The sequence below is a fragment of the Hemiscyllium ocellatum genome, chromosome 6, assembly GCF_020745735.1.
Source record: "Hemiscyllium ocellatum isolate sHemOce1 chromosome 6, sHemOce1.pat.X.cur, whole genome shotgun sequence".
In the NCBI taxonomy this organism is placed as follows: Eukaryota; Metazoa; Chordata; class Chondrichthyes; order Orectolobiformes; family Hemiscylliidae; genus Hemiscyllium; species Hemiscyllium ocellatum.
Genome location: NC_083406.1, coordinates 117,159,002 through 117,184,155, shown reverse-complemented (window position 1 = coordinate 117,184,155; position 25,154 = coordinate 117,159,002). Strand labels below are relative to the sequence as shown.

At 49.3% G+C, this 25,154-nt stretch overlaps 2 protein-coding genes across 5 annotated transcripts in view; one reads left to right on the top strand and one right to left on the bottom strand.

Annotated features, from left to right (window-relative positions):
* The window catches only part of clns1a (chloride channel, nucleotide-sensitive, 1A), a 37,519-nt gene extending 33,250 nt beyond the window's left edge, over nt 1-4,269 (bottom strand). For all 3 annotated transcript variants that reach the window (XM_060826886.1, XM_060826887.1, XM_060826885.1), the window contains exon 1: nt 4,008-4,269. In XM_060826886.1, the coding sequence (XP_060682869.1) occupies nt 4,008-4,126 (119 nt within the window). In that variant the 5' untranslated portion in view covers nt 4,127-4,269. The remainder of the gene's footprint in view (nt 1-4,007) is intronic.
* An 11,644-nt stretch (nt 4,270-15,913) lies between these two features.
* Nucleotides 15,914-25,154, top strand: part of pnpla4 (patatin-like phospholipase domain containing 4) — a 59,352-nt gene continuing 50,111 nt past the window's right edge. For both annotated transcript variants that reach the window (XM_060826296.1, XM_060826295.1), the window contains exons 1-3: nt 15,914-16,109; nt 18,842-18,932; nt 21,133-21,318. In XM_060826296.1, the coding sequence (XP_060682279.1) occupies nt 21,139-21,318 (180 nt within the window). In that variant the 5' untranslated portion in view covers nt 15,914-16,109; nt 18,842-18,932; nt 21,133-21,138. The remainder of the gene's footprint in view (nt 16,110-18,841; nt 18,933-21,132; nt 21,319-25,154) is intronic.

The window sequence follows — 25,154 nt, the reverse complement described above, 5'->3', positions numbered from 1 at the left end:
TGTCCCTTAGGTCTCTTTTATATCTTTCCCCTCTGACCCTAAACCTATGTCCTCTAGTTTTGGACTCCCTGACGCAAGGGAAAAGACTTTGCCTATTTATCCTATCCATGCCCCTCAATTTTGTAAACCTGTATGAGGTCACCCCTCAGCCTCTGATGCTCCAGGGAAAACAGCTCCAGCCTTGGCAACATCCGTATAAATCTCTTCTGAACCCTTTCAAGTTTTGCAACATCTTTCCGATAGGAAGGAGACCAGAATTGCATGCAATATTCCAACAGTGGCCTAACCAATGTCCTGTACAGCTGCAACATGACCTCCCAACTCCTGTACTCAATACTCTGATCAATAAAGGAAAGCATACCAAACGCCGCCTTCACTATCCTATCTAGCTGCGACTCCACTTTCAAGGAGCTATGAACCTGCACTCCAAGGTCTCTTCGTTCAGCAACACTCCCTAGGACCTTACCATTAAGTGTATAAGTCCTGCTAAGATTTGCTTTCCCAAAATGCAGCACCTCGCATTTATGTGAATTAAACTCCATCTGCCACTTCTCAGCCCATTGGCCTGTTGTAATCGGAGGTAACCCTCTTCGCTGTCCACTATACCTCCAATTTTGGTGTCATCTGCAAACTTACTAACTGTACCTCTTATGCTCACATCCAAATCATTTATATAAATGACAAAAAGTAGAGAGTCCTTGTTGTTTTTGTCCGCTACTCCAAATGCTATTCCTTAACTACTGCTCCCATTCCTCCCTCTCTTGGCAAAGGTCAGATATTGAACCAGTCTGTTTTCAATCCTGGTCTCTAAAGGTGAACTTCCAACTTCAAATTTGTGCTGTTTGTAATGACCAGCTCCTTCCATCTTTGTACCATTACCTGAATTCATCCCCATCTCAGATCATCTACTGCTGAAACTTTAATCTGTGCCAAGTTACCCAAATACTCAACTTTTCCAATACATTCCTGCTGGACAACTCCATTCTAACTTCCATAAATAAGGTCAGTTAAAATTCTGCTTCTCATGTGAAAACTCATAGCAATAGTCCTTCACCTATCATCCACACTCATTGGTTTCCATTGATTCCCAGTCAAACAAGATATTCACTTTAGTCCCTCCATGCATTTGTCTTTCCCCATCTCTAATCTCCAGCCTCAAAACCCACAGATTTCTGATGCCTAATTAGAAGTACTGCACCACTGGCAGCTGTGCCTGCAGTCCATTACACCCCAAGCTCTAGAATGTTCTCCCTACAAATCTTCAACGCACTTCTTAAAAGCTCTGTCTCAGTTATTGGAACCTGACCCAATTTCTTCAAATTTTTGACAATGTTCCTGTGAAGTACCTCCCCACCCCGACCCTTTTCCTGTCTTCCTTGGTATTTCTTCGTAGGTTTCTTTGTATTTCTTCCTTGGGATTAAGGATGACTTGCTTCTTTGATGTGGGTCCTGAAGTAACTAGACAGTCTAATGTTGGATCTGCACATTCTGTAGCAGAATGAAGGAAGTGCAGGAGTAAAGTGGTGGGATGCTCAAATGTTTGCACCCTCCTTCTGCTGTTTGCATTTGGCCTCTAACTGGAAGACTTCAAAAATGACTGGACATTTGAAGGTGTTTCTTCTCCAGACCTTGGGCAAAGAATTCCTGGTGAGTCAGTGTAGATATTGCTTTGAGAATGTCCTTGAAGCATTTCCTCTGTCCTTCTGGTAACGGGTTGGAGTAGACAGGTCATTTTGGAAGTTTGTCTCTCCTCTGTCCTTTTTCAACTGCCCCTACTTGCACCCTCTTCTATCTCTCCCTGTTTTCCTCCCACTCTCAAATTTCCTTCTCCGTACTCCCGCTTATTGCATGCAATTCTGGTCTCCTGCCTTTTGGAAGGATGTTGTGAAGCTTGGAAGAGTTCAGAAGATTTACAAGGATGTTGCCAGGGTTGGAGCTATAGGGAGAGGCTGAAGAGACTGGGGCTGTTTTCCCTGGGGACTGGAGGCTGAGGGGTGACTAAAGGTTTCTAAAATCATGAGGGGCATGGATAGGATAAATAGACAATGTCTTTTCCCTGGGGTGGAAGAGACCAGAACTAGAAGGCATAGGTTTAGGGTGAGAGTGGAAAGATTTAAAAGGGACCTAAGGGACAATGTTTTCACACAGAGGTTGGTGCATGTATAGAATGAGCTGCCAAAGGAAGTGATGAAGGCTGGTACAATTACAACATTTAAAGGCATCTGAATGCTTATATGAATAGGTGGTGTTTAAAGGAATATGGGCCAAATGCTGGCAAATGGGACTAGATTAATTTAGGATACCTGATTGGCACGGACAAGTTGGACGCAAGGGTCAATTTCCATGCTGTACATCTCTATGACCTTCCATACTCACTCAACACATCAACCCCCAATCCACCATCGCTTCCCCCTCAGTTCACTCAAAACCTTTTCCAATCAATTCAGGTTTCCCTCCATCACCCTTTATTCCCCACCTTCCCTCCAGTCTTTGTCCCCAAACCCCTTTCCACTATTCTTCTGCAGTCCTCACTATCTCTTCAACACCGAATTTAAAATTTGTCCCTGCTTTTTCTGCCCTCTTCATCACTTTTCTCTTATTCTCCTACACCCTCCCTTCCCCTCACCCCACCTCCCACAACATTTCACTCCATTTACTCCCACACCCCTTCCCAAAATCCAACTTCCCTCCCTCCTTTCTCAACTTTTTCAGATCCTCAAACCCTTCCTCTCTCCTCACACCTCCACTCCCCTCCTGCTCACACCCACCCCCTCCATCCTTACCACTCCCCCTCAATCTTTCCCCTCTCCATGCCCCACTTCCAACTCACTCCCTTCACCACACCCCCCACTCTCTTAACACTCGCACCCTTTCCCAGGGTAAATTGGCCATAGTGTTCAGGAATAAATTAGGTACATTCATCTGGGGTAAATGTAGAGAAATAGGGTAGGAATACTCTTCAGAGATTTGGTGTGGGCTTGCTGGGCCAAGTGGCCTGTTTCGACACTGAAGGGATTCTATAATTCCCCTCCCTACAACTTATCACTCCCTTCCCCACACCCTCAACCTCCCTCCCCTTCCCACAACCCAACTCTCCTCTCCCCGCCACCCCACAGTCAAACCTTTCCCTCCCATTCCACCTCGCGCCCCCTCCCCCTCCTCACGACCCTCCTCCTCACCACCCCCCTCCTCCTCCTCACCACCCCCCCTCCCCCTCACCACCCCCCTCCCCCCTCACGACCCCTCCCCCTCCTCGCGCCCCCCTCCCCCCTCACGACCCCTCCCCCTCCTCGCGCCCCCCTCCCCCCTCACGACCCCTCCCCCTCCCCCCTCACGACCCCTCCCCCTCCCCCCTCACGACCCCTCCCCCTCCTCCCTCCCCCCTCACGACCCCTCCCCCTCCTCCCTCCCCCCTCCCGACCCCTCCCCCTCCTCCCTCCCCCCTCCCGACCCCTCCCCCTCCTCGCGCCCCCCTCCCGACCCCTCCCCCTCCTCGCGCCCCCCTCCCGACCCCTCCCCCTCCTCGCGCCCCCCTCCCGACCCCTCCCCCTCCTCGCGCCCCCCTCCCGACCCCTCCCCCTCCTCGCGCCCCCCTCCCGACCCCTCCCCCTCCTCGCGCCCCCCTCCCGACCCCTCCCCCTCCTCGCGCCCCCCTCCCGACCCCTCCCCCTCCTCGCGCCCCCCTCCCGACCCCTCCCCCTCCTCGCGCCCCCCTCCCGACCCCTCCCCCTCCCGACCCCTCCCCCTCCTCGCGCCCCCCTCACGACCCCTCCCCCTCCTCGCGCCCCCCTCACGACCCCTCCCCCTCCTCGCGCCCCCCTCACGACCCCTCCCCCTCCTCGCGCCCCCCTCACGACCCCTCCCCCTCCTCGCGCCCCCCTCACGACCCCTCCCCCTCCTCGCGACCCTCCTCCCATTCCTCCTCACGACCCCTCCCCTTCCCGCCCCCCTCCTCCTCGCCCCCCCCCCACCCCCCAGTATTTCGAGTGGCCGGATCCCCCTCTCACCTCTCGGCGATGTACAAGGTGCCTGTGCCCAGGCCCTTGCCGTCAAGCACCGCTGCAATCTCGGGCTGTTGGAGCCGGACTCCCTCGGCCGGGGGCGGGAAACACCTGAGGAAAACCATTGGGGCCAGCAGGCGGCGGAGGCCCTGCAACTGCGGGCTCCCAGTACTCGGACTCTGCCTCTGCCGCTCACCCTGAACTCTCCATGCGGCTCCCGCTCACTCAGGCCCCAGACCAGCCACCGGATACCGTCACTAAGCAACCGGCACCCACTTCCGGTAGCTCACAGCGCCTCCTGATGCCTGGAGGGATTATTACAACACATCACCCTTGGTACGGTGACGTGTTACAGCGCCTCTCGTGGCCTGGAGGGGTCATTACAACGCATCACTGCTGCAGCAATGATCTGTTACAGCGCCTCTCGTGGCCTGGAGGGATCATTGCAACGCATCACTGCTGCAGCAATGATCTGTTACAGCGCCTCTCGTGGCCTGGAGGGGTCATTGCAACGCATCACTGCTGCAGCAATGATCTGTTACAGCGCCTCTCGTGGCCTGGAGGGGTCATTGCAACGCATCGCTACTGTAGCAATGATCTGTTACAGCGCCGCCTGTGCAATGGAGGAATTATTACAACATATGACGAATGGTGTAGTGACTGTCCCACAGCACCCCCTGTGGCATGGAGGGATCATTAAAACATATCCCCATTACTGCAGTGACAATGATATAGCGCCTCCCACGCCCTGAAGGGATCATGATAGAACATCTCAAATCAATGCAGAACATTCTGGAGAAAGTCAGAAGGTCACACCATCTATAGAAAGAGAAACATCTGGCCCTTTGAGCATGCTCCACCATTCAATAAGATCATGGCCGATCTTTCTGTGGACTCCGCTCCAGCATAACCCGTAATTCCTCTAGCCTTTAGAAATCTATCTAACTTTGCCTTAAAAATATTCAATGAAGTAGTCTCAACTTCTTTACTGGACAAGGAATTCCACTGATTCAAAACCCTTTGGGTGAAGAAGTTCCTGCTCAACTCATTCCTAAATCTGCTCCCCTTAATTTGAGGCTCTGCTCTATGTTCTTAGTCATTTTATATGTTTCTATAAGACTCCCCCCACCTCCATTCTTCAAAATTCAAATAAGTATAGTCTTAGTCTACTCAGCCTCTCCTTATAAGCCAACCCTCCAAATCAACCTAGTGAACCTCCTCTTCACCCCTTCTGGAGCCAGTACATCCTTTCCCAAGTAAGGAGACCAAACGTGTACACAATACTCCAGGCGTGGCCTCACCAACACACTATAAAGCTGCAGCTCCCTCCCTGTTTTAAAATTCCATTCTTCTAGCAATGAGGGACAATACTCCATTTGCCTTCTTAATTATCTCCTGCACCTGCAAACAAACTTTCTAGTGATTCATGCAGAAGGACACCCAGGTCCCTTTGCACAGCAGCATGTTACAATTTTTCACCATTTAAAAAAATCATCCATTTTGGTGGTATTCCTACCAAAATAGATGACTTCACATTTACCAACATTGTACTCCATCTACCAGACCCTTGCCCACTCACTTCACCTATCTATATTACTCCACAGACTTTCAGTGTCCTCTGTCCATTTATGTCAGTGTCATCTGCAAACTTTGACACTCTACCCTTGGTTCCCAACTCTAAATTATCTTTGTAAATTGTAAACAATTGAGGACCCAACACTGATCCCTGAGGCACACCTCCAGCCAATGACTGCCAACCAAAACATAATATTTTGAGTCCAATATGCTTTTATTTTTATCGTGAATGTGGCTGGAAAGTGATGGTTTTTATTGTCATTGAAGTGTGAGTTGATGATATGGTGTGGATTTTCTAAACACAATGGAATAGAATAGTAATTTATTATCATTTGTACTTTACAAAATAAAGATCAGTGAAAAATGTTTAAGTCACTGTACTCGTTCATTAAACTATATGGGTGAACCTGAGAAATAAAAAGGGGATGATCATGCTGATGGGATTGTATGATAGGACCCCGAATACAGCAGGGAAACAGACCTTATTGTTTTTTTGTCTCTCTGGATTCCCTCTCTACCCATCCACTCACTCTATTTCCCCTTCATCCCCCACCAACAGCATGAAATCACCTTTGCTTGCTACTTCTTGTTCAGAAGAACAGTCACAGTACTCAAAGTGTTAACGCTGTTTTCTCTCTACAGATGCTGAAAGATCTGAATTTCTCCAACAATTTCTGATTTTGTTTGTTTCAGATTTCCTGCACCTGATGTTCTTCATTTTATATTTTTCATGGAATGCTTCCAATTGCTTTGTGCTGGTAGATTCTTCAAGTCTTGCACCGACAGAGAAATGATGAAAGAGCCACTGTCTTTGATCTTTGTCCTGAGACTAAGCGACCACATATATTTTCGTATTTAGACTATAAACTGGTGTGGAAATTGAACACAGCTATTCAGCTAAAACATCAAGGGAGTTTTGCAATTTGAAAATCAAATAGTGCACATTTTTAGTTGTAAAAAAGCTATGTTGGTTTTGGAACAGTGAGGTTGTTACATTATTGAGACACAAGTGCAGTAGGAAGTTTTGAGTTAAGGGAAAACTGCCTGATGATTGCCCTTGGATTGGTCCAGTTACAGGTCACGACAGATCTGTGAGCGCAATGCAATCATAATCATCCAGACTGAGCACACAGACACATCTGCCTTTACATTCTGTCTGTAAGAGTGAAAAGACAGAAACAACCAGGGACTTAAAACAGAACAATTCCAATACAAGAAATAGCTAGGTCCACCGAACAGGTATTAAATCCAAGATATTCACCAAAGATTGTCAGACAACACTTTCCAAACTCAAGACCACTTCCATTCAGAAAGACATGGGCAGCAGATATATAGGCACACCTTCAAGTTGTCCTCCAAACCATTCACTATCCTGACTTGGAAATACATCGCCATTCCTTACTGTTGTTGGGTCAAAATCCTGGAATTCCCTTTCTAATTGCATTATGGGTCAACCCACAGTAGATGGACTGCAACAGTTCAAGAGGCAGCTCACCACCCCCTCCTCAAGGACAACTAGGGGCAGGCAATAAAATGCTGGCCAGCCAGCGACAGCTATATCCTGCAAATGAATAAACACATTTTTAAAAATGACCATGACTTTGCATACAACTGTCTGTGATTATTGCTAAAATCAAAAGAACCATGAGAGATAACTTAACCCACCTTTCTAGGATGGACTTAGTCTGTCCTTTCTGCAAGTTCTCAGGAATGCTGACATTTATGGCAAGGAGATTGAAATATCATATTGTAAGTTTTACTGCACCTATACAGGGAGTTTGTGGGAGAACGTGTGTGCAGTTTTGATCTTACTTTTTGAAAGAAAAATACAAGCGCTTTTCTTTTACAGTCTGGGGAAGGTTCACTTGACTCATCCCTGGAATGAAGGGCTTGTGTTATGAAGAAAGATCGAACATGTTGGGCCTACACCCAATGGAGTTTAGAAGAATGGGTGGTGATCTTATTGAACCAGACAGGGTACTTGATAGGATTGATGCTGGGAGCATCTTTGATCTCAGGGAGAAGGGTAGGGTACACATTTAAGCAGGAGGCTTTCCTTTTAAGCTGGAGGTGAGATTCACTTGCAGAGTCTTTAGCCTATAGCATTCTCTCCCCCAGACACCAATGGAAACCATGCCGTTAAATTGATTTAAAGACTCATGTTGAATTTGAAACTCTGTTTCTGTTTCCAAAGGTGCTGCCAGAAGTGTTCAGTTTCTTGGGGGCGGGTCAGTCAGGAAGTGGAGTTAAGGGAGGAATAAATCAACCAGGAGAAAGTGGAGGACTGCAGATGCTGGAAATCAGAGTCGAGAGTGTGGTGCTGGAAAAGCACAGCCGGTCAGGCAGCATCCGAGGAGAAGGAGAATCAACGTATTGGGCAAAAGCCCAAGTGGAGGTAAGACCATAATTGAATTGGCCATGACCTACTTAAATGTCAACCAAAAGAGCTGTGGATGCTGTACATCAGAAACAAGAACAGAAGTTGCTGGAAACGTTCAGCAGGTCTGGCAGCACCTGTGAAAAGAAATCAGAGTTAACGTTTTGGGTGATTTTGTTTTTGTTTCGAATTAAATGTGAAGCAGGCTTGAAGAACTGAATGGCCAATTCCTGATTCTAAGGGTAAAAAGTGAGGTCTGCAGATGCTGGAGATCAGAGCTGAAAATGTGTTGCTGGTTAAAGCACAGCAAGTCAGGCAGCATCCAAGGAACAGGAAATTCGACGTTTCGGGCCAGAGCCCTTCATCAGGAATGATGAATTTCTGATTTTGTTAGTTTCAGATTTCCTGATGAAGGGCTCTGGCCTGAAACGTCGAATTTCCTGTTCCTTGGATGCTGCCTGACCTGCTGTGCTTTAACCAGCAACACATTTTCAATTCCTGATTCTAAGTCAACTGTTCCAAAGCTATATATTCCTTTGTTCCAAGTGTAACTGAATATAATGCAACCACACCATTAAGTGTTTTAAAGGACAGGGAATTAAATTACATGTTGGAATGTTATCTTATAGAATCTCTGTTGTTTGGGATGTGTATTTGTCAGGGCACAGTGCCTTCTGTAGGCTGGGATGTGTAATTGTTGTGACATGGCACCCCCTGTAGTCCTAGCTGTGTAATTGTTGGGACTTTGTACCCTTCATTCAATGGCCTTGCAAGCTCCATGAACTGGTTAAAATAAAACGAGAGGGTGAGCAGGAGGCCACATTCCTCACAGCTACAGGCACGTTTCTGTGATGCAGCTTCCATCACCATCTGATTTTTGGGTGGCACGGTGGCTTAGTGTTTAGCACGACTGCTTCACACCGTCAGAAACCCAGGCTCAATTTCACCGTAGGGTGACTGTCTGCATGGAGTTTGCGTGTTCTCCGTGTCTGTGCGGGTTTCTCCAATTTTTTCCCACACCCCAAAGATGTGCAGGCTAGGGTGGATTGGTCATGTTAAATTGCCCCACAGGGATATACAGTTTAGGTGGATTAGCAATGGGATCCAGGGATAAGGTAGGGTGAACTCAATGGGTCAAATGGCCTGCTTCCATGGTTATAACGTCCTTTATAGGTCAGGATGTGCGATTGTCAGCTATGTGGAATTGTAAATACAGAGCACCTCCTGCAGTCCAAGATGAGGGTTTGAGCTATGGGGAGAGGCTGAATAGGCTGGGGCTGTTTTCCCTGGAGCGTTGGAGGCTGAGGGGTGACCTTATAGAGGTTTATAAACTGATAAGGGGCATGGGTAGGGTGAATAGACAAGGTCGTTTCCCTGGATCGGGGGAGTCCAGAACTAGAGGGCAAAAGTTTTGGGTGAGACGGGAAAAATTTAAAAGTGATTTAAGGGGATACGTTTTCTCCCAGAAGGTGGTGCGTGTATGGAATAAGCTGCCCGAGGAGGTGGTGGAGCTTTCTGCCTTGGGACCTTCCAACACCACGGGATCATAGAGTCACAGAGTCATAGAGATGTACAGCACGGAAACAGACCCTTCGGTCCAACCTGTCCATGCCGACCAGATATCCCAACCCAATCTAGTCCCACCTGCCAGCACCCGGCCCATAGCCCTCCAAACCCTTCCTATTCATATAACCATCTAGATGCCTTTTAAATGTTGCAACTGTACCAGCCTCCACCACTTCCTCTGGCAGCTCATTCCATATATTTACCACCTTCTGAGTGAAAATGTTGCCCCTTAGGTCTCTTTTATTTCTTTCCCCTCTCACCCTAAACCTATGCCCTCTAGTTCTAGACTCCCCAACCCCAGGGAAAAGACTTTGCCTATTTATCCCATCCATGCCCCTCATGATTTTATTAACTTCTATTAGGTTACCCCTCAGCCTCTGACACTCCAGGGAAAACAGCCCCAGTCTGTTCAGCCTCTCCCTATAGCTCAAATCCTCCAACCCTGGCAACATCCTTGTAAATCTTTTCTGAACCCTTTCAAGTTTCACAACACCTTTCCGATAGGAAGGAGACTAGAATTGCACGCAACATTCTAACAGTGGCCTAACCAATGTCCTGTACACCAGCAACATGACCTTCCGACTCCTGTGCTCAATACTCTGACCAATAAAAGAAAGCATACCAAAGCACTCCAAGGTCTCTTTGTTCAGCAACACTCCCTAGGACCTTACCATTAAGTGTTTAGGTCCTGCTAAGATTTGCTTTCCGAAAATGCAGCACCTTGCATTTATCTGAATTAAACTCCATCTGCCACTTCTCAGCCCATTGGCCCATCTGATCAAGATCCCGTTGTAATCTGAGGTAACCCTCTTCGTTTTCCACTACACCTCCAATTTTGGTGTCATCTGCAAACTTACTAACTAGTCATGGAGGGAACGGTCTTTGCGGAAGGTGGAAAGGGGTAGGGAGGGAAATATATCCCTGGTGGTGGGGTCTTTTTGGAGGTGGCGGAAATGTCGGTGGATGATTTGGTTTATGCAAAGGGTGGAAGGTGAGCACCGGGTCGTTCTGTCATTGTTACGGTTGGAGGGGTGGGATCTGAGGGCGGAGGTGCGGGATGTGGATGAGATGCGTTGGAGGGCATCTTTAACCACGTGGGAAGAGAAATTGCGGTCTCTAAAGAAGGAGGCCATCTGGTGTGTTTTATGGTGGAACTCGTCTTCCTGGGAGCAGATACGGCAGAGGCGAAGGAATTGGCAATACGGATAGACCATTCCCTCCATGACCACCTAGTCAGGCTCATGCCCCCCTACAACCCACCCTACCATCCTGGCACTTTCCCCTGCCACCGCAGGAACTATAAAACCTGTGCCCACACCTCCTCCCTCACCTCTATCCAAGGCCCTAAAGGAGCCTTCCACATCCATCAAAGTTTTACCTGCACATCCACCAATATCATTTATTGTATCCGTTGCTCCCGATGTGGTCTCCTCTACATTGGGGAGACTGGGCGCCTCCTAGCAGAGAGCTTTAGGGAACATCTCCGAGACACCCGCACCAATCAACCACACCGCCCCGTGGCCCAACATTTCAACTCCCCCTCCCACTCTGCCGAGGACATGGAGGTCCTGGGTCTCCTTCACTGCTGCTCCCTCACCACCAGACGCCTGGAGGAAGAACGCCTCATCTTCTGCCTCGGAACACTTCAACCCCAGGGCATCAATGTGGACTTCGATAGTTTCCTCATTTCCCCTTCCCCCACCTCACCCCAGTTCCAAACATTCAGCTCAGCACTTGTCCTACCTGCCTATCGTCTTTTCCACCTACCCACTCCACCCTCCTCCCTGACCTATCACTTTCATTCCCTCCCCCACTCACCCATTATACTCTATGCTACTTTCTCCCCACCCACACCCTCCTCTAACTTGTCTCCACGCTTTAGGCTCACTGCCTTTATTGCCTGAAACGTTGATTTCCCTGCACTTTGGACGCTGCCTGAGCTGCTGTGCTCTTCCAGCACCACTGATCCAGAATCTGGTTTCCAGCATCTGCAGTCATTGTTTTAACCAGCAAGACATCCAGCTCTTCCTCCTCTGTAATATGGACATTTTTCAAGATGTCACCATCTATTTCCCCACAGTCTATACCTTCCATACCCTTTCCCACAGTAAATACTGATACAAAATACTCATTTAGTATCTGCCACATCTCCTCTGGTCCCACACTAAGCCGCCTTGCTGCTCGTTAAGGGGCCGTATTCTCTCCCTAGTTACCCTTTTGTCCTGAATGTATTTGTAAAAACCTTTTAGATTCTCCTTAACTCCATTTACCAAAGCTGTAGCCTGGGAGGAGGAACTGTCAGCTCACAGCGCCCCCTGTAGCCTGGGAGGAGGAACTGTCAACTCACAGTGCCCCCTGTAGTCTGGGAGGAGGAACTGTCAACTCACAGTGCCCCCTGTAGTCTGGGAGGAGGAACTGTCAACTCACAGTGCCCCCTGTAGTCTGGGAGGAGGAACTGTCAGCTCACAGCACCCCCTGTAGTCTGGGAGGAGGAACTGTCAGCTCACAGCGCCCCCTGTAGTCTGGGAGGAGGAACTGTCAGCTCACAGCACCCCCTGTAGTCTGGGAGGAGGAACTGTCAGCTCACAGCGCCCCCTGTAGTCTGGGAGGAGGAACTGTCAGCTCACAGCACCCCCTGTAGTCTGGGAGGAGGAACTGTCAGCTCACAGCGCCCCCTGTAGCCTGGGAGGTGTAACTGTCAGCTCACAGCGCCCCCTGTAGCCTGGGAGGAGGAACTGTCAGCTCACAGCGCCCCCTGTAGCCTGGGAGGAGGAACTGTCAGCTCACAGCGCCCCCTGTAGCCTGGGAGGAGGAACTGTCAGCTCACAGCACCCCCTGTAGCCTGGGAGGTGTAACTGTCAGCTCACAGCGCCCCCTGTAGCCTGGGAGGTGTAACTGTCAGCTCACAGCGCCCCCTGTAGCCTGGGAGGAGGAACTGTCAGCTCACAGCGCCCCCTGTAGCCTGGGAGGAGGAACTGTCAGCTCACAGCGCCCCCTGTAGCCTGGGAGGAGGAACTGTCAGCTCACAGCACCCCCTGTAGCCTGGGAGGTGTAACTGTCAGCTCACAGCGCCCCCTGTAGCCTGGGAGGAGGAACTGTCAGCTCACAGTGCCCCCTGTAGCCTGGGAGGTGTAACTGTCAGCTCACAGCGCCCCCTGTAGCCTGGGAGGAGGAACTGTCAGCTCACAGCGCCCCCTGTAGCCTGGGAGGAGGAACTGTCAGCTCACAGCACCCCCTGTAGCCTGGGAGGTGTAACTGTCAGCTCACAGCGCCCCCTGTAGCCTGGGAGGTGTAACTGTCAGCTCACAGCGCCCCCTGTAGCCTGGGAGGAGGAACTGTCAGCTCACAGCGCCCCCTGTAGCCTGGGAGGAGGAACTGTCAGCTCACAGCGCCCCCTGTAGCCTGGGAGGAGGAACTGTCAGCTCACAGCACCCCCTGTAGCCTGGGAGGTGTAACTGTCAGCTCACAGCGCCCCCTGTAGCCTGGGAGGAGGAACTGTCAGCTCACAGTGCCCCCTGTAGCCTGGGAGGTGTAACTGTCAGCTCACAGCGCCCCCCTGTAGCCTGGGAGGAGGAACTGTCAGCTCACAGCGACCACTGTAGCCTGGGAGGAGGAACTGTCAGCTCACAGCGCCCCCTGTAGCTTGGGAGGTGTAACTGTCAGCTCACAGCGCCCCCTGTAGCCTGGGAGGAGGAACTGTCAGCTCACAGCGCCCCCTGTAGCCTGGGAGGAGGAACTGTCAGCTCACAGTGCCCCCTGTAGCCTGGGAGGTGTAACTGTCAGCTCACAGCGCCCCCTGTAGCCTGGGAGGAGGAACTGTCAGCTCACAGCGCCCCCTGTAGCCTGGGAGGAGGAACTGTCAGCTCACAGCGCCCCCTGTAGCCTGGGAGGTGTAACTGTCAGCTCACAGCGCCCCCTGTAGCCTGGGAGGAGGAACTGTCAGCACACAGCGCCCCCTGTAGCCTGGGAGGTGAAATTGTCAGCTCACAGCGCCCCCTGTAGCCTGGGAGGAGGAACTGTCAGCTCACAGCGCCCCCTGTAGCCTGGGAGGTGTAATTGTCAGCTCACAGCGCCCCCTGTAGCCTGGGAGGAGGAACTGTCAGCTCACAGCGCCCCCTGTAGCCTGGGAGGAGTAATTGTCAGCTCACAGCACCCCCTGTAGTCTGGGAGGAGGAACTGTCAGCTCACAGCGCCCCCTGTAGTCTGGGAGGAGTAATTGTCAGCTCACAGCGCCCCCTGTAGCCTGGGAGGAGTAATTGTCAGCTCACAGCGCCCCCTGTAGCCTGGGAGGAGTAACTGTCAGCTCACAGCGCCCCCTGTAGCCTGGGAGGAGGAACTGTCTGCTCACAGCGCCCCCTGTAGCCTGGGAGGAGGAACTGTCAGCTCACAGCGCCCCCTGTAGCCTGGGAGGAGGAACTGTCAGCTCACAGCGACCGCTGTAGCCTGGGAGGAGGAACTGTCAGCTCACAGCACCCCCTGTAGCCTGGGAGGAGTAACTGTCAGCTCACAGCGACCGCTGTAGCCTGGGAGGAGGAACTGTCAGCTCACAGCGCCCCCTGTAGCCTGGGAGGAGTAATTGTCAGCTCACAGCGCCCCCTGTAGCTTGGGAGGAGGAACTGTCAGCTCACAGCACCCCCTGTAGCCTGGGAGGTGTAACTGTCAGCTCACAGCGCCCCCTGTAGCCTGGGAGGAGTAATTGTCAGCTCACAGCGCCCCCTGTAGCTTGGGAGGAGGAACTGTCAGCTCACAGCGCCCCCCTGTAGCCTGGGAGGAGTAATTGTCAGCTCACAGTGCCCCCCTGTAGCCTGGGAGGAGTAATTGTCAGCTCACAGCGCCCCCTGTAGCCTGGGAGGTGTAATTGTCAGCTCACAGTGCCCCCTGTAGTCTGGGAGGTGTAATTGTCAACTCACAGCGCCCCCTGTAGCCTGGGAGGAGGAACTGTCAGCTCACAGCGCCCCCTGTAGCCTGGGAGGTGTAATTGTCAGCTCACAGCGCCCCCTGTAGCCTGGGAGGTGTAACTGTCAGCTCACAGCGCCCCCTGTAGCCTGGGAGGTGTAATTGTCAGCTCACAGCGCCCCCTGTAGCCTGGGAGGAGGAACTGTCAGCTCACAGTGCCCCCTGTAGTCTGGGAGGAGTAATTGTCAGCTCACAGCGCCCCCTGTAGCCTGGGAGGAGTAATTGTCAGCTCACAGCACCCCCTGTAGCCTGGGAGGAGGAACTGTCAGCTCACAGCACCCCCTGTAGCCTGGGAGGAGGAACTGTCAGCTCACAGCGCCCCCTGTAGCCTGGGAGGAGGAACTGTCAGCTCACAGCGACCGCTGTAGCCTGGGAGGAGGAACTGTCAGCTCACAGCGACCGCTGTAGCCTGGGAGGAGGAACTGTCAGCTCACAGCGCCCCCTGTAGCCTGGGAGGAGGAACTGTCAGCTCACAGCGCCCCCTGTAGCCTGGGAGGTGTAATTGTCAGCTCACAGCACCCCCTGTAGCCTGGGAGGTGTAACTGTCAGCTCACAGCGCCCCCTGTAGCCTGGGAGGTGTAATTGTCAGCTCACAGCGCCCCCTGTAGCCTGGGAGGAGGAACTGTCAGCTCACAGTGCCCCCTGTAGTCTGGGAGGAGTAATTGTCAGCTCACAGCGCCCCCTGTAGCCTGGGAGGAGTAATTGTCAGCTCACAGCGCCCCCTGTAGCCTGGGAGGAGTAACTGTCAGCTCACAGCGACCACTGTAGCCTGGGAGGAGGAACTGTCAGCTCACAGCACCCCCTGTAGCCTGGGAGGAGGAACTGTCAGCTCACAGCGCCCCCTGTAGCCTGGGAGGAGGAACTGTCAGCTCACAGCGACCGCTGTAGCCTGGGAGGAGGAACTGTCAGCTCACAGCGCCCCCTGTAGCCTGGGAGGAGTAATTGTCAGCTCACAGCGCCCCCTGTAGCTTGGGAGGAGGAACTGTCAGCTCACAGCGCCCCCTGTAGCCTGGGAGGAGTAATTGTCAGCTCACAGTGCCCCCCTGTAGCCTGGGAGGAGTAATTGTCAGCTCACAGCGCCCCCTGTAGCCTGGGAGGTGTAATTGTCAGCTCACAGTGCCCCCTGTAGTCTGGGAGGTGTAATTGTCAACTCACAGCGCCCCCTGTAGTCTGGGAGGTGTAATTGTCAACTCACAGCGCCCCCTGTAGTCTGGGAGATGTAATTGTCAGCTCACAGCGCCCCCTGTAGTCTGGGAGGTGTAATTGTCAACTCACAGCGCCCCCTGTAGTCTGGGAGGTGTAATTGTCAGCTCACAGCGCCCCCTGTAGCCTGGGAGGTGTAATTGTCAGCTCACAGCGCCCCCTGTAGCCTGGGAGGTGTAATTGTCAACTCACAGCGCCCCCTGTAGTCTGGGAGGAGTAATATTTGAGCGGGGTAGCCGGTGCTGGGGGGGAAACGGAGTTTCTGAGAGTCCGCAGGCGGGACTATTCCTGATTAAACCGGCCCCATCCCCGGGCCCCGGGCCGTGTGTGGATCAGGGACTGGGCCCAGGCCCCGGGGTTGCTGAGGGCGGCCTGAGGGTCACCGGGGGCAGAGACCGGGTCCGGGGGTTCTCCCCCATGGCCCACTCCCGGTAAGTTTCATATAGCACAGCCTTTCAGCAACACCTGCATTGACCTAGCGCCTTCCGTGACTGTCACAGCCTTTCAGCAACACCTGCATTGACCTAGCGCCTTCCGTGACTATCACAGCCTTTCAGCAACACCTGCATTGACATAGCGCCTTCCGTGACTATCACAGCCTTTCAGCAACACCTGCATTGACCTAGCGCCTTCCGTGACTATCACAGCCTTTCAGCAACACCTGCATTGACCTAGCGCCTTCCGTGACTGTCACAGCCTTTCAGCAACATCTGCATTGACCTAGCGCCTACCGTGACTATCACAGCCTTTCAGCAACACCTGCATTGACCTAGCGCCTTCCGTGACTGTCACAGCCTTTCAGCAACACCTGCATTGACCTAGCGCCTTCCGTGACTGTCACAGCCTTTCAGCAACATCTGCATTGACCTAGCGCCTTCCGTGACTATCACAGCCTTTCAGCAACACCTGCATTGACATAGCGCCTTCCGTGACTATCACAGCCTTTCAGCAACACCTGCATTGACATAGCGCCTTCCGTGACTATCACAGCCTTTCAGCAACATCTGCATTGACCTAGCGCCTTCCGTGACTATCACAGCCTTTCAGCAATACCTGCATTGACATAGCGCCTCTGTGCTCACATCACAGTATTTCAGCCCACTGTAATGTTGGGTTTTGCAATCGTATTGGAGCCGGGTTTGAATAACATTGTGCCTCAGGAAAGGGAACTGCTCTTTGAGAATTAATTGATTAATGTAACAGCAATTGACCATTTAACCACATGATGTGCCTCAATGGTAGTGCCCCTGCTTCTGAGCCAGGAGGCCGGGGTTCAAGCCTCCCCTGCCCCAGAGGTGTGTAATAACATCCTGATCAGAAAATAACATTGATAGGTCTGAATCACTCCGTGTGTGTGTGTGTCTTTGACTGGAGGACCTGGGACAGAAGGTGATGGACACAAACAGTCTCCTATGTTCGTAGGTTAAGGTGGTTCAAGAGCTGAAAATGTGTTGCTGGAAAAGCGCAGCAGGTCAGGCAGCCTCCAAGGAGCAGGAGATTCAACGTTTCCTCTTCCTTGGATGCTGCCTGACCTGCTGCACTTTTCCAGCAAGACATTTTCAGCTCTGATACTCCAGCATCTGCAGACCTCACTTTCTCCTCCTAAGGTGGTTCAAGGACTCTCCCAACACAACACCCCTTTTAGTTACTTGAAAAGTCTTTTTGTAGCACTTCAGCCTCGTGCCGTGATTGATGGTCGTCAGTGTGGGGGGTGTCAGGTAGGGTCAGAGAACCTCCTTATCTGTGTGGGCTATGAAAGGGGTCATCAGTCCTAACTGGCTGCCCTTCCTTCACAGCTGTGTTCGTCCCTGGGTATCCTTGGAGAGGGAGTAAGGGGTAAAAACAATGACTGCAGATGCTGGAACCGAAAATGTGTTGCTGGAAAAGCGCAGCAGGTCAGGCAGCATCCAAGGATTTTCAGCTCTGATCTCCAGCATCTGCAGTCCTCACTTACTCCCCGCAGCTGCTGGAAACCAGAATCTGGATTGGTGGTGCTGGAAGAGCACAGAGGTTCAGGCAGCATCCGAGGAGCAGTAAGAGATGTCCGCCAATACTCTCAAAGCCTCCAGAGAGAGCTGGGCATCGCAGGCGCTGGGGTGTCTCCTCTCACTCTCTAACACTATCCTGTTCCCCCACCTTTTTGTTTCTTGTTTCTGTTGCACTGCCCCTGGTGAGCAATGTTTGTCAATTGTCACTTGTTTGGTGATTGAGTGTTTTGGTGTTCGATTTCCTGAAAAACGAATTAGTACACTGAGATTAAAAAAAAGGCTGGAAAAGCTCTGCAGGACTGTGGGGAGAAATCAGAATTAACCTTTTGGGTCTGGTGACCCTTCCTCAGAACTAATAACCTGAGGTTTCTTTCAATCTGACGCATTAAGGTTCTGTATTTTGGGAGCTATTGTTGTAGCCCACCTGTGAACATTTTCCAAATCCTCCACGATACCAACGAAAGCTGCACACATTACTCTGACTGTAATCAGGACAATGTGCTGTACTTTGTTTCACATTGATATGTTTTGTCCTCTATCGAGGAGCCCTGTCAATGGAACTTGATCACCCCTTAGACTTGGCTGCAGCCCTTTGAGTGAACAGTGAGATCTATATCATGTCCTCATATAGGGGAATGTTAAAGATCCCATGTCACAGTAGTAGAACTAGTGTTTGGGCCATTGCGTACTTCAACTGAAAACATTCCCTTGTGATTATCTCCTTGTTGCAGGGGGTTATTGCAAGCAATCCATTGCAGCTGTTCCTGCTTTAGAACAGTGACTATACTTTTAAAGTGCTTAATTTGCAATAAGATGCTTTGGCACATCCTGAAGTCCTGAAGGGTGGTGTATAAATGTGTGAACCGTTACTGCTTCTCAGCATGGGTTATGGTCCTTCAGAGAATTATGAAGTGTAATGCTAAGATCTTTTACAAGCTTCTGATTTCAGAAATGTTCCCTGTAAAATATGAGTATATTCAGCCTTGGTCCTCCTTTGTGCTTATCTGGGGTTGATTGTCATTTGCAAAGTCTTGACCCATCCTTGAACCACTGTTAAGTTTTGCACCTAATTTTTCCATTGGCCTAACGTGTACATGTATTCATTAAAACTTTAATGTTTCCTCTGTTTCCTGTACTTCACGCTAATTAACATTCTGTATTATGCTATTCAACAGGTTATTTGAAGAAGTAACAATTCTGGGTTGAGTTCATAGAGGTGTGGAGTACAAAAGATAGGAAGTTCTGCGAGACCTTTACTAATCGCTGGTAAGTGCCAGTGTCCAATTGTGGCCAATTCTGGGTGCCATGGCTTTGGTAAAATGTCAAGGTTTGACCTGACTGTCTCTGGGGTGGTTATGTGGAGAGACCGGAAAAGTTGGGATTGTTCTCCTTGGAATCCGGCGAATTCTGAATCAATTTAATGGAAAGCCTCAAATATATCGGGGTTTCGTGATATGTAGGGAGAAACTGATTCCGTTGACAAATGTCACCAATCATAGGACTCGGGGGTATTGCGATGTACAGCTCATGAAATAAGACCTTTCGGCTCAACTCATCTATGCTGACCAGATATTCTAAATTAATCAAGTCCAGCACATTTGCCAGCACTTGGCCCACATCCCTCTAAACCCTTCCTATTCTTGAACCCATCCAGATGCCTTTTAAATGTTGTAATTGTACCAGCCTCCAGCACTTCCTGTGACAGCTCATTCCATACACGTACCACCCTCTGCGTGAAAAAGTTGTCCCTTACATCCTTTTTAAATCTTGCTCCTCTCACCCTAAACCTGTGGCCTCTAGTTTTGGATTCACCTACATTGGGGAAAAGATCTTGACAATTCACCCTATCTGTGTCCCTTATGACTTTTTATAAACCTCTGTAAGGTCACCCTTCAGTCTTAGACACTCAAGGAAAAACAGCCGCAGCCTGTCCCTAAAGATCAAGCTCTCCAACCCCAGCTGCATCCTTGTAAATCTTTTCTGAACCCTTTCAAGGTTGACAACATCTTTCCGATGTCAATAGATGTGAAGCTGGAAGTCCTGACAATGGGTTTCGGCCCGAAGCGTTGCTCCTTGGATGCCGTCTGACTTGCTGTGCTTTTCCAGCTCATACATCTACTGACTCTGACTTCCAGCATCTGCAGTCCTTACTGTCTCCCAACATCTTTCCTAAAACAAGGAGACCAGAGCTAAATGCTTTTAAAGTAATTGCCAAAATAACTGGATTGGGGAGTTTCTTTTCACACCCTGAGTAAATGAGAAGGACTAATTAATTAATGACCTGTCTCTTGAAAGCCGCTGCTGCTGTAACAAAAGCTTCAACATAAGTCACAGTGTCATTTCCAGGGCTAGTGTGGCACTGCAACTCCTGAGGCACCCACTGGCCACTCAAGATCTCAAATGTACTGATTTCCTCCCCAAGGGCACCCGTAGAAGGGAGACAGGCAATTGCAATGAGCAGCCCCTTCAGCCATCTACTGCCTGGATCTGTTTACAGTCACCTTATCCACAGACAGTTCATGAGTTGTTACCATGTGGAATGCATCGCCTGACATAATCATTAATACGTTTCAATGGGGAAATGAAAAATACCAAAAAAAAGGAATAAATTGCAGTGCCGTGGGAGAAAGAGCAGGGGAGTGAAACTAATGAGCATCTGAATGGCTACCTTCTACGATTCAAGGTTCTGTAACCTTCCACAGTATCATTGAACCTGCATTTGCCAATGGTTCTAGCAGGCTGCTGGAGCTAAGTTACAAATTCGATGCTCAAGGCCTCCTGTTGTTGGTACAACTAGTAATCACTGAGAAAAACAACATTGGAAGGACTGTAGAGAGGCCACCCAGCCTTGCGTTGCATTACACAGTAAGTCTCACCAATGCTGAGAGGTGTTTCCTGGCAACAAATAAGAGAACAAGTTGGAGAAACTCAGCACGTCTGGCAGCATCTGCAGAAAGAAAGCAGAGTTCGTCTTTCGTGTCCCGGGGTGACCCTTCCTTCGCAGCGACTCTGCTTTCTCTCAGACCTGCTGAGTTTCTCCAGCTAATTCAGTTTCTGTTCCAGATTTCTAGCATCTGCAGTTACATAGAACATAGAAAAATACAGTGCACTACAGGCCCTTCGGCCCTCGATGTTGCGCCGACCCAAGCCCACCTAACCTACACTAGCCCACTATCCTCCATATGCCTATCCAATGCCCGTTTAAATGCCCATAAAGTGGGAGAGTCCACCACTGTTACTGGCAGGGCATTCCATGAACTCACGACTCGCTGAGTAAAGAATCTACCCCTGACATCTGTCCTATACCTACCACCCCTTAATTTAACGCTATGCCCCTCGTAATAGCTGACTAATAGTAATAGCGTAATAGTTATTTGTTGTTTAACGGCAGCTTGCCGCTGGAACGTGGCCTGGGTGGGGACTTTCTTGTATGATTTTATCTTGTTTTTTCTTTCCATTCACACAGTTAACTATGTGTCCCCTGAACCTGACTTTTAGTGCCTGTGGATTTTTGGGAATTTACCACTTGGGGGCAGCAGTTGCTCTTCACAGACATGGGAACAAGTTACTCAGTAAAATACAGAACTACACAGGAGCCTCTGGGGGAGCTTTAGTTGCTGCTGTTCTGCTATCGCAACCTGAAACACTGGAGGTGAGTAAGATAGGAACTATAATAAGTGCACAGCCATGAATTATCTGCAGTCAGGATTTTCATTAGGTAGACTTTTGCAAGCAAATCAGAATTTCCACATGATATTGCCACATCTGTACATTTTAATGCTGTTTAATCTCACTTCCCAGCCCTCACCTCGTGCTTTTTTTTCACATTTTATTTTCCTTCCTTTTCAAGCATTAATCTGATGCCAGATGTTACTATTCCAGTAATATAATGGAATACTGCGGATGCTGGACATGTGAAAGTGCTGGGGAAACTCAGCAGGTCTGGCAGCATCCGTGGAGTGAGAAACATAATTAATGTTTTGTGTCCAATAGGAACGCAAACTTTCAGAACTGAAGGGGGCTGGTAAGTGGTGGTTTTCATCCTGTAGGCAGAGAGGGAAGGAGGAGCGAGTTGAACAGATGCTGAGGATGCCCAGAGTAAGATATAAATGGAGTGTTAATGATGGTTAAGGAGGGTTAGAGATGTAAAATGGGTGTAAATGATAAGTATGAAAAGGAGAAAATGGGTCCATTCTACTGAAAGCAAGGTCAGTGAGAGACAAACACATGGCTGTCTGGGGTTGAGGGGTTGGATGTAAGAAAAGTGGAGGAGAGATGTCATCTTCAGAGGTTGTGGAACACAATATTGAGTCTTAGAGCTGCAAGATGCCTAAGGGAAAATTAATGTGTTGTTTCTCCAGCTTGTGTTGAGTTCCATTGAAATACAATGACAGAGCTAGAATAGAAATATGGCACAGTGGCTCAGTGGTTAGCACTGCTGTCTCAGCACCAGGGGCAACTGTCCGTGTGGAGTTTGCACATTCTCCCCGTATCTGCGTGGGTTTCTGCTGGGTGCACTAGTTTCCTCCCACAGTCCAAAGATGTGCAGGTTAGGTAAATTGACCATGCTAAATTGTCCATAGTATTCAGCGATGTGTAGGTTAGGTGCATTGTTCAGGGGTAAATATAGGATAATAGGGTAGGGGAATGGGTCTGAGTGGGTTACTTTTCGGAGGGTTGGTATGGACTTGTTGGGCCGAAGGGCCTGTTTTCACACTGTAAGGATTTTATGATATGGTCGTTCTTCTATAACGTGATGATTACGTTTATGCGTGACCTCTTGTTACTGAAAAATTGAGCTTTGAAACCTGTGCTTAATGTGTTAGTGCTGTAAACATGTTACAGCCAACACACATTTTAAAGGTTTCTGCTGTAGGAACAGCGTTAATCGCGTTACAACAAATTTGCATTGATGAAATATGCCTTGTAACCACATTCCCTGTACTTCCATGCCCTCTAGACTGGCCCCCTATTCCATCCTGTATAACATTGAGGTCATTCAGAAATCTACTGTGCATGCTTTAACTTGTAGCAAGTGCTGTTCAGTCATCAACCGCCTTACTTGCTGACCTACTTCATACTAGATTGGTCAAATTATGGCTTGACTTTTAAAAGTTGTCATCCTCGTTTCCAAATCCCTCCATGCTGTTGTCCCTCCCGCCTCTGTCATCTCCTCTAGTCCTACAATCCTCAAAGATATATGTCCTTTTCTAATTCTGGCTTCTTGGAACATCCTCGATTTTAGACATTCTGCTAATCACGGTCAAGTCTTCAAACTAAGCTTTGAAATTCTTTGCTTACACCTTTGTCCCTCTTTGCAATGTTTCTCTCTTTGATGGCAGTCTTAAATCCTATCTCTTTTTAGCCATATGACCTGCTGATCTTGCTTGGTATCTTATTTTGGTTTTATGAAACAGTTTGGGATGCTTTCTTATACAAAATAGATTTGTGTTGATTCCATCTAAGATTCTGTAATTGTGAGAAGGCATTGCATCTTTTAATAACTGTCTGTGTGAAACAGCGGTCTTGAATTTTGTGGCAGTAATGACAGCAAAACTGTCGACATTCCACCATCTCGGCAGCACGGTGGTTAGCACTGCTGTCTCACAGTGCCTGAGACCCGGGTTCAATTCCCAACTCAGGCGACTGACTGTGTGGAGTTTGCACATTCTCCCCGTGTCTGCGTGGGTTTCCTCCGGGTGCTCCGGTTTCCTCCCACAGTCCAAAGATGTGCAGGTCAGGTGAATTGGCCATGCTAAATTGCCCGTAGTGTTAGGTAAGGGGTAAATGTAGGGGAATGGGTCTGGGTGGGTTGCGCTTCGGCGGGTCGGTGTGGACTTGTTGGGCTGAAGGGCCTGTTTCCACACTGTAAGTAATCTAATCTAATCTAATCTCCTTTTGAAACTGACTTCTGTAGTCTGTTCACATGCAGTTATTAAAAGATGCAGAAATCATGTAGTTGCTGTTTCGAAGTTCCCTTTTGGGCACCCTGTTAACATCTCTGGAGTTTGTAGTTAACCAGAAATCCCTGAACTGATGGGAGCATGCACTTTAGTCTTTGCTGTAAATTATTCTTGAAAGCTCCTTGTTGGATGAGGTATTATCGAGCTTTCCACAATGAAGTAATTTACTAAATTTTAAATAGTCTCTCTCAATGAATAATCTGATTTTATGGATGTAGGTTCACTCTCTGAACTGGAAGGTTCATTTCCAGACATTTCGTCACCATACCAGGTAACATCTTCAGTGGGCCCCAGGAAGAGCACTGCTGATAATTCCTGTCTTCTGTTAATATAAATAAAAAGCAGGAATTAACATCAGTGCTTTGCCTGAAGCCCACTGAAGATGTTACCAGGTAGGGTGACAAAACGTCTGGAAATGAACCTTCCAGCTCAGCGAGCAAACCCACATCAAAAACCTCAACCTGAGCTACAAATCTTCTCAAAACTCACTAATTTTATGCCTGTGAAATATTGAATTTTTTTCAAGATGATAAAAGATGATGTTTGATCTTGTGCTTTAAAAATTGTTTGGTTATATTATTTTGACCGGAATCCCATATTTATGTCCCAATCTTTATTTATTCTGTATAACCTGGTATATTGAAAGGGCAATGTGCGCTTTTAAATTCCTAGTTTGCTGTCTGTGAGAATACTTTGGTGAAATAGGCTATTTAATCTGATGAAGGGCTTATGCTCGAAACGTCGAATTCTCTATTCCTGAGATGCTGCCTGGCCTGCTGTGCTTTGACCAGCAACACATTTGCAGTATTTAATCTGATGGTTACCTTTATTCTTACTGGGTACCTGGAGATATGTTTCTGCTTACATTAATATCTCGCTGGTTTAATTCTTATAATCTTGGAAAATGTGATGATTGTACTTAGAAGATTATGTAAACTCCTTGGAAGATTTACTATTATATAAACTCCTTGAGTATTTCAATAAAATTTGGAAATCTGGGCAGCACAGTGGCTCAGTGGTTAGTACTGCTGCCTCACAGCGTCAGAGTCCCAGGTTCGATTCTAGCCTTGGGCAACTGTCTGTGTGGAGTTAGTACATTCTCCCCGTGTGTGCGCGGGTTTCCTCCGAATGCTCTGGTTTCCTCCCACATTCCACAGATGTGCAGGTTAAATTGTCCGTAGTTGTTAGTTGCATTAGTCAGAGGACGGGTGGGTTATTCTTCGGAGGATCGGTGTGGACTTGTTGGGCCGAAGGGACTGTTTCCACACTGTAGGGAATCTAATCTAAACTAGACTGGGTTTGCCTAGATCTGTTAAATATCCCAGATAATGTAATGTTCAGCACTAGTCAGTGGAGACGTATTTGTCACTATTTTAACCATCTGGAATGTTAGAACATAAGACAGTGAAATGTACGGCACGGGAACAGGCCCTTCAGCTCACCAGGTCTGTGCTGATCACGATGTTAATCTAAACTAATCCCATCTGTCTGCCTATGTTCCACATCCCCTCTATTTCCTGCCTAT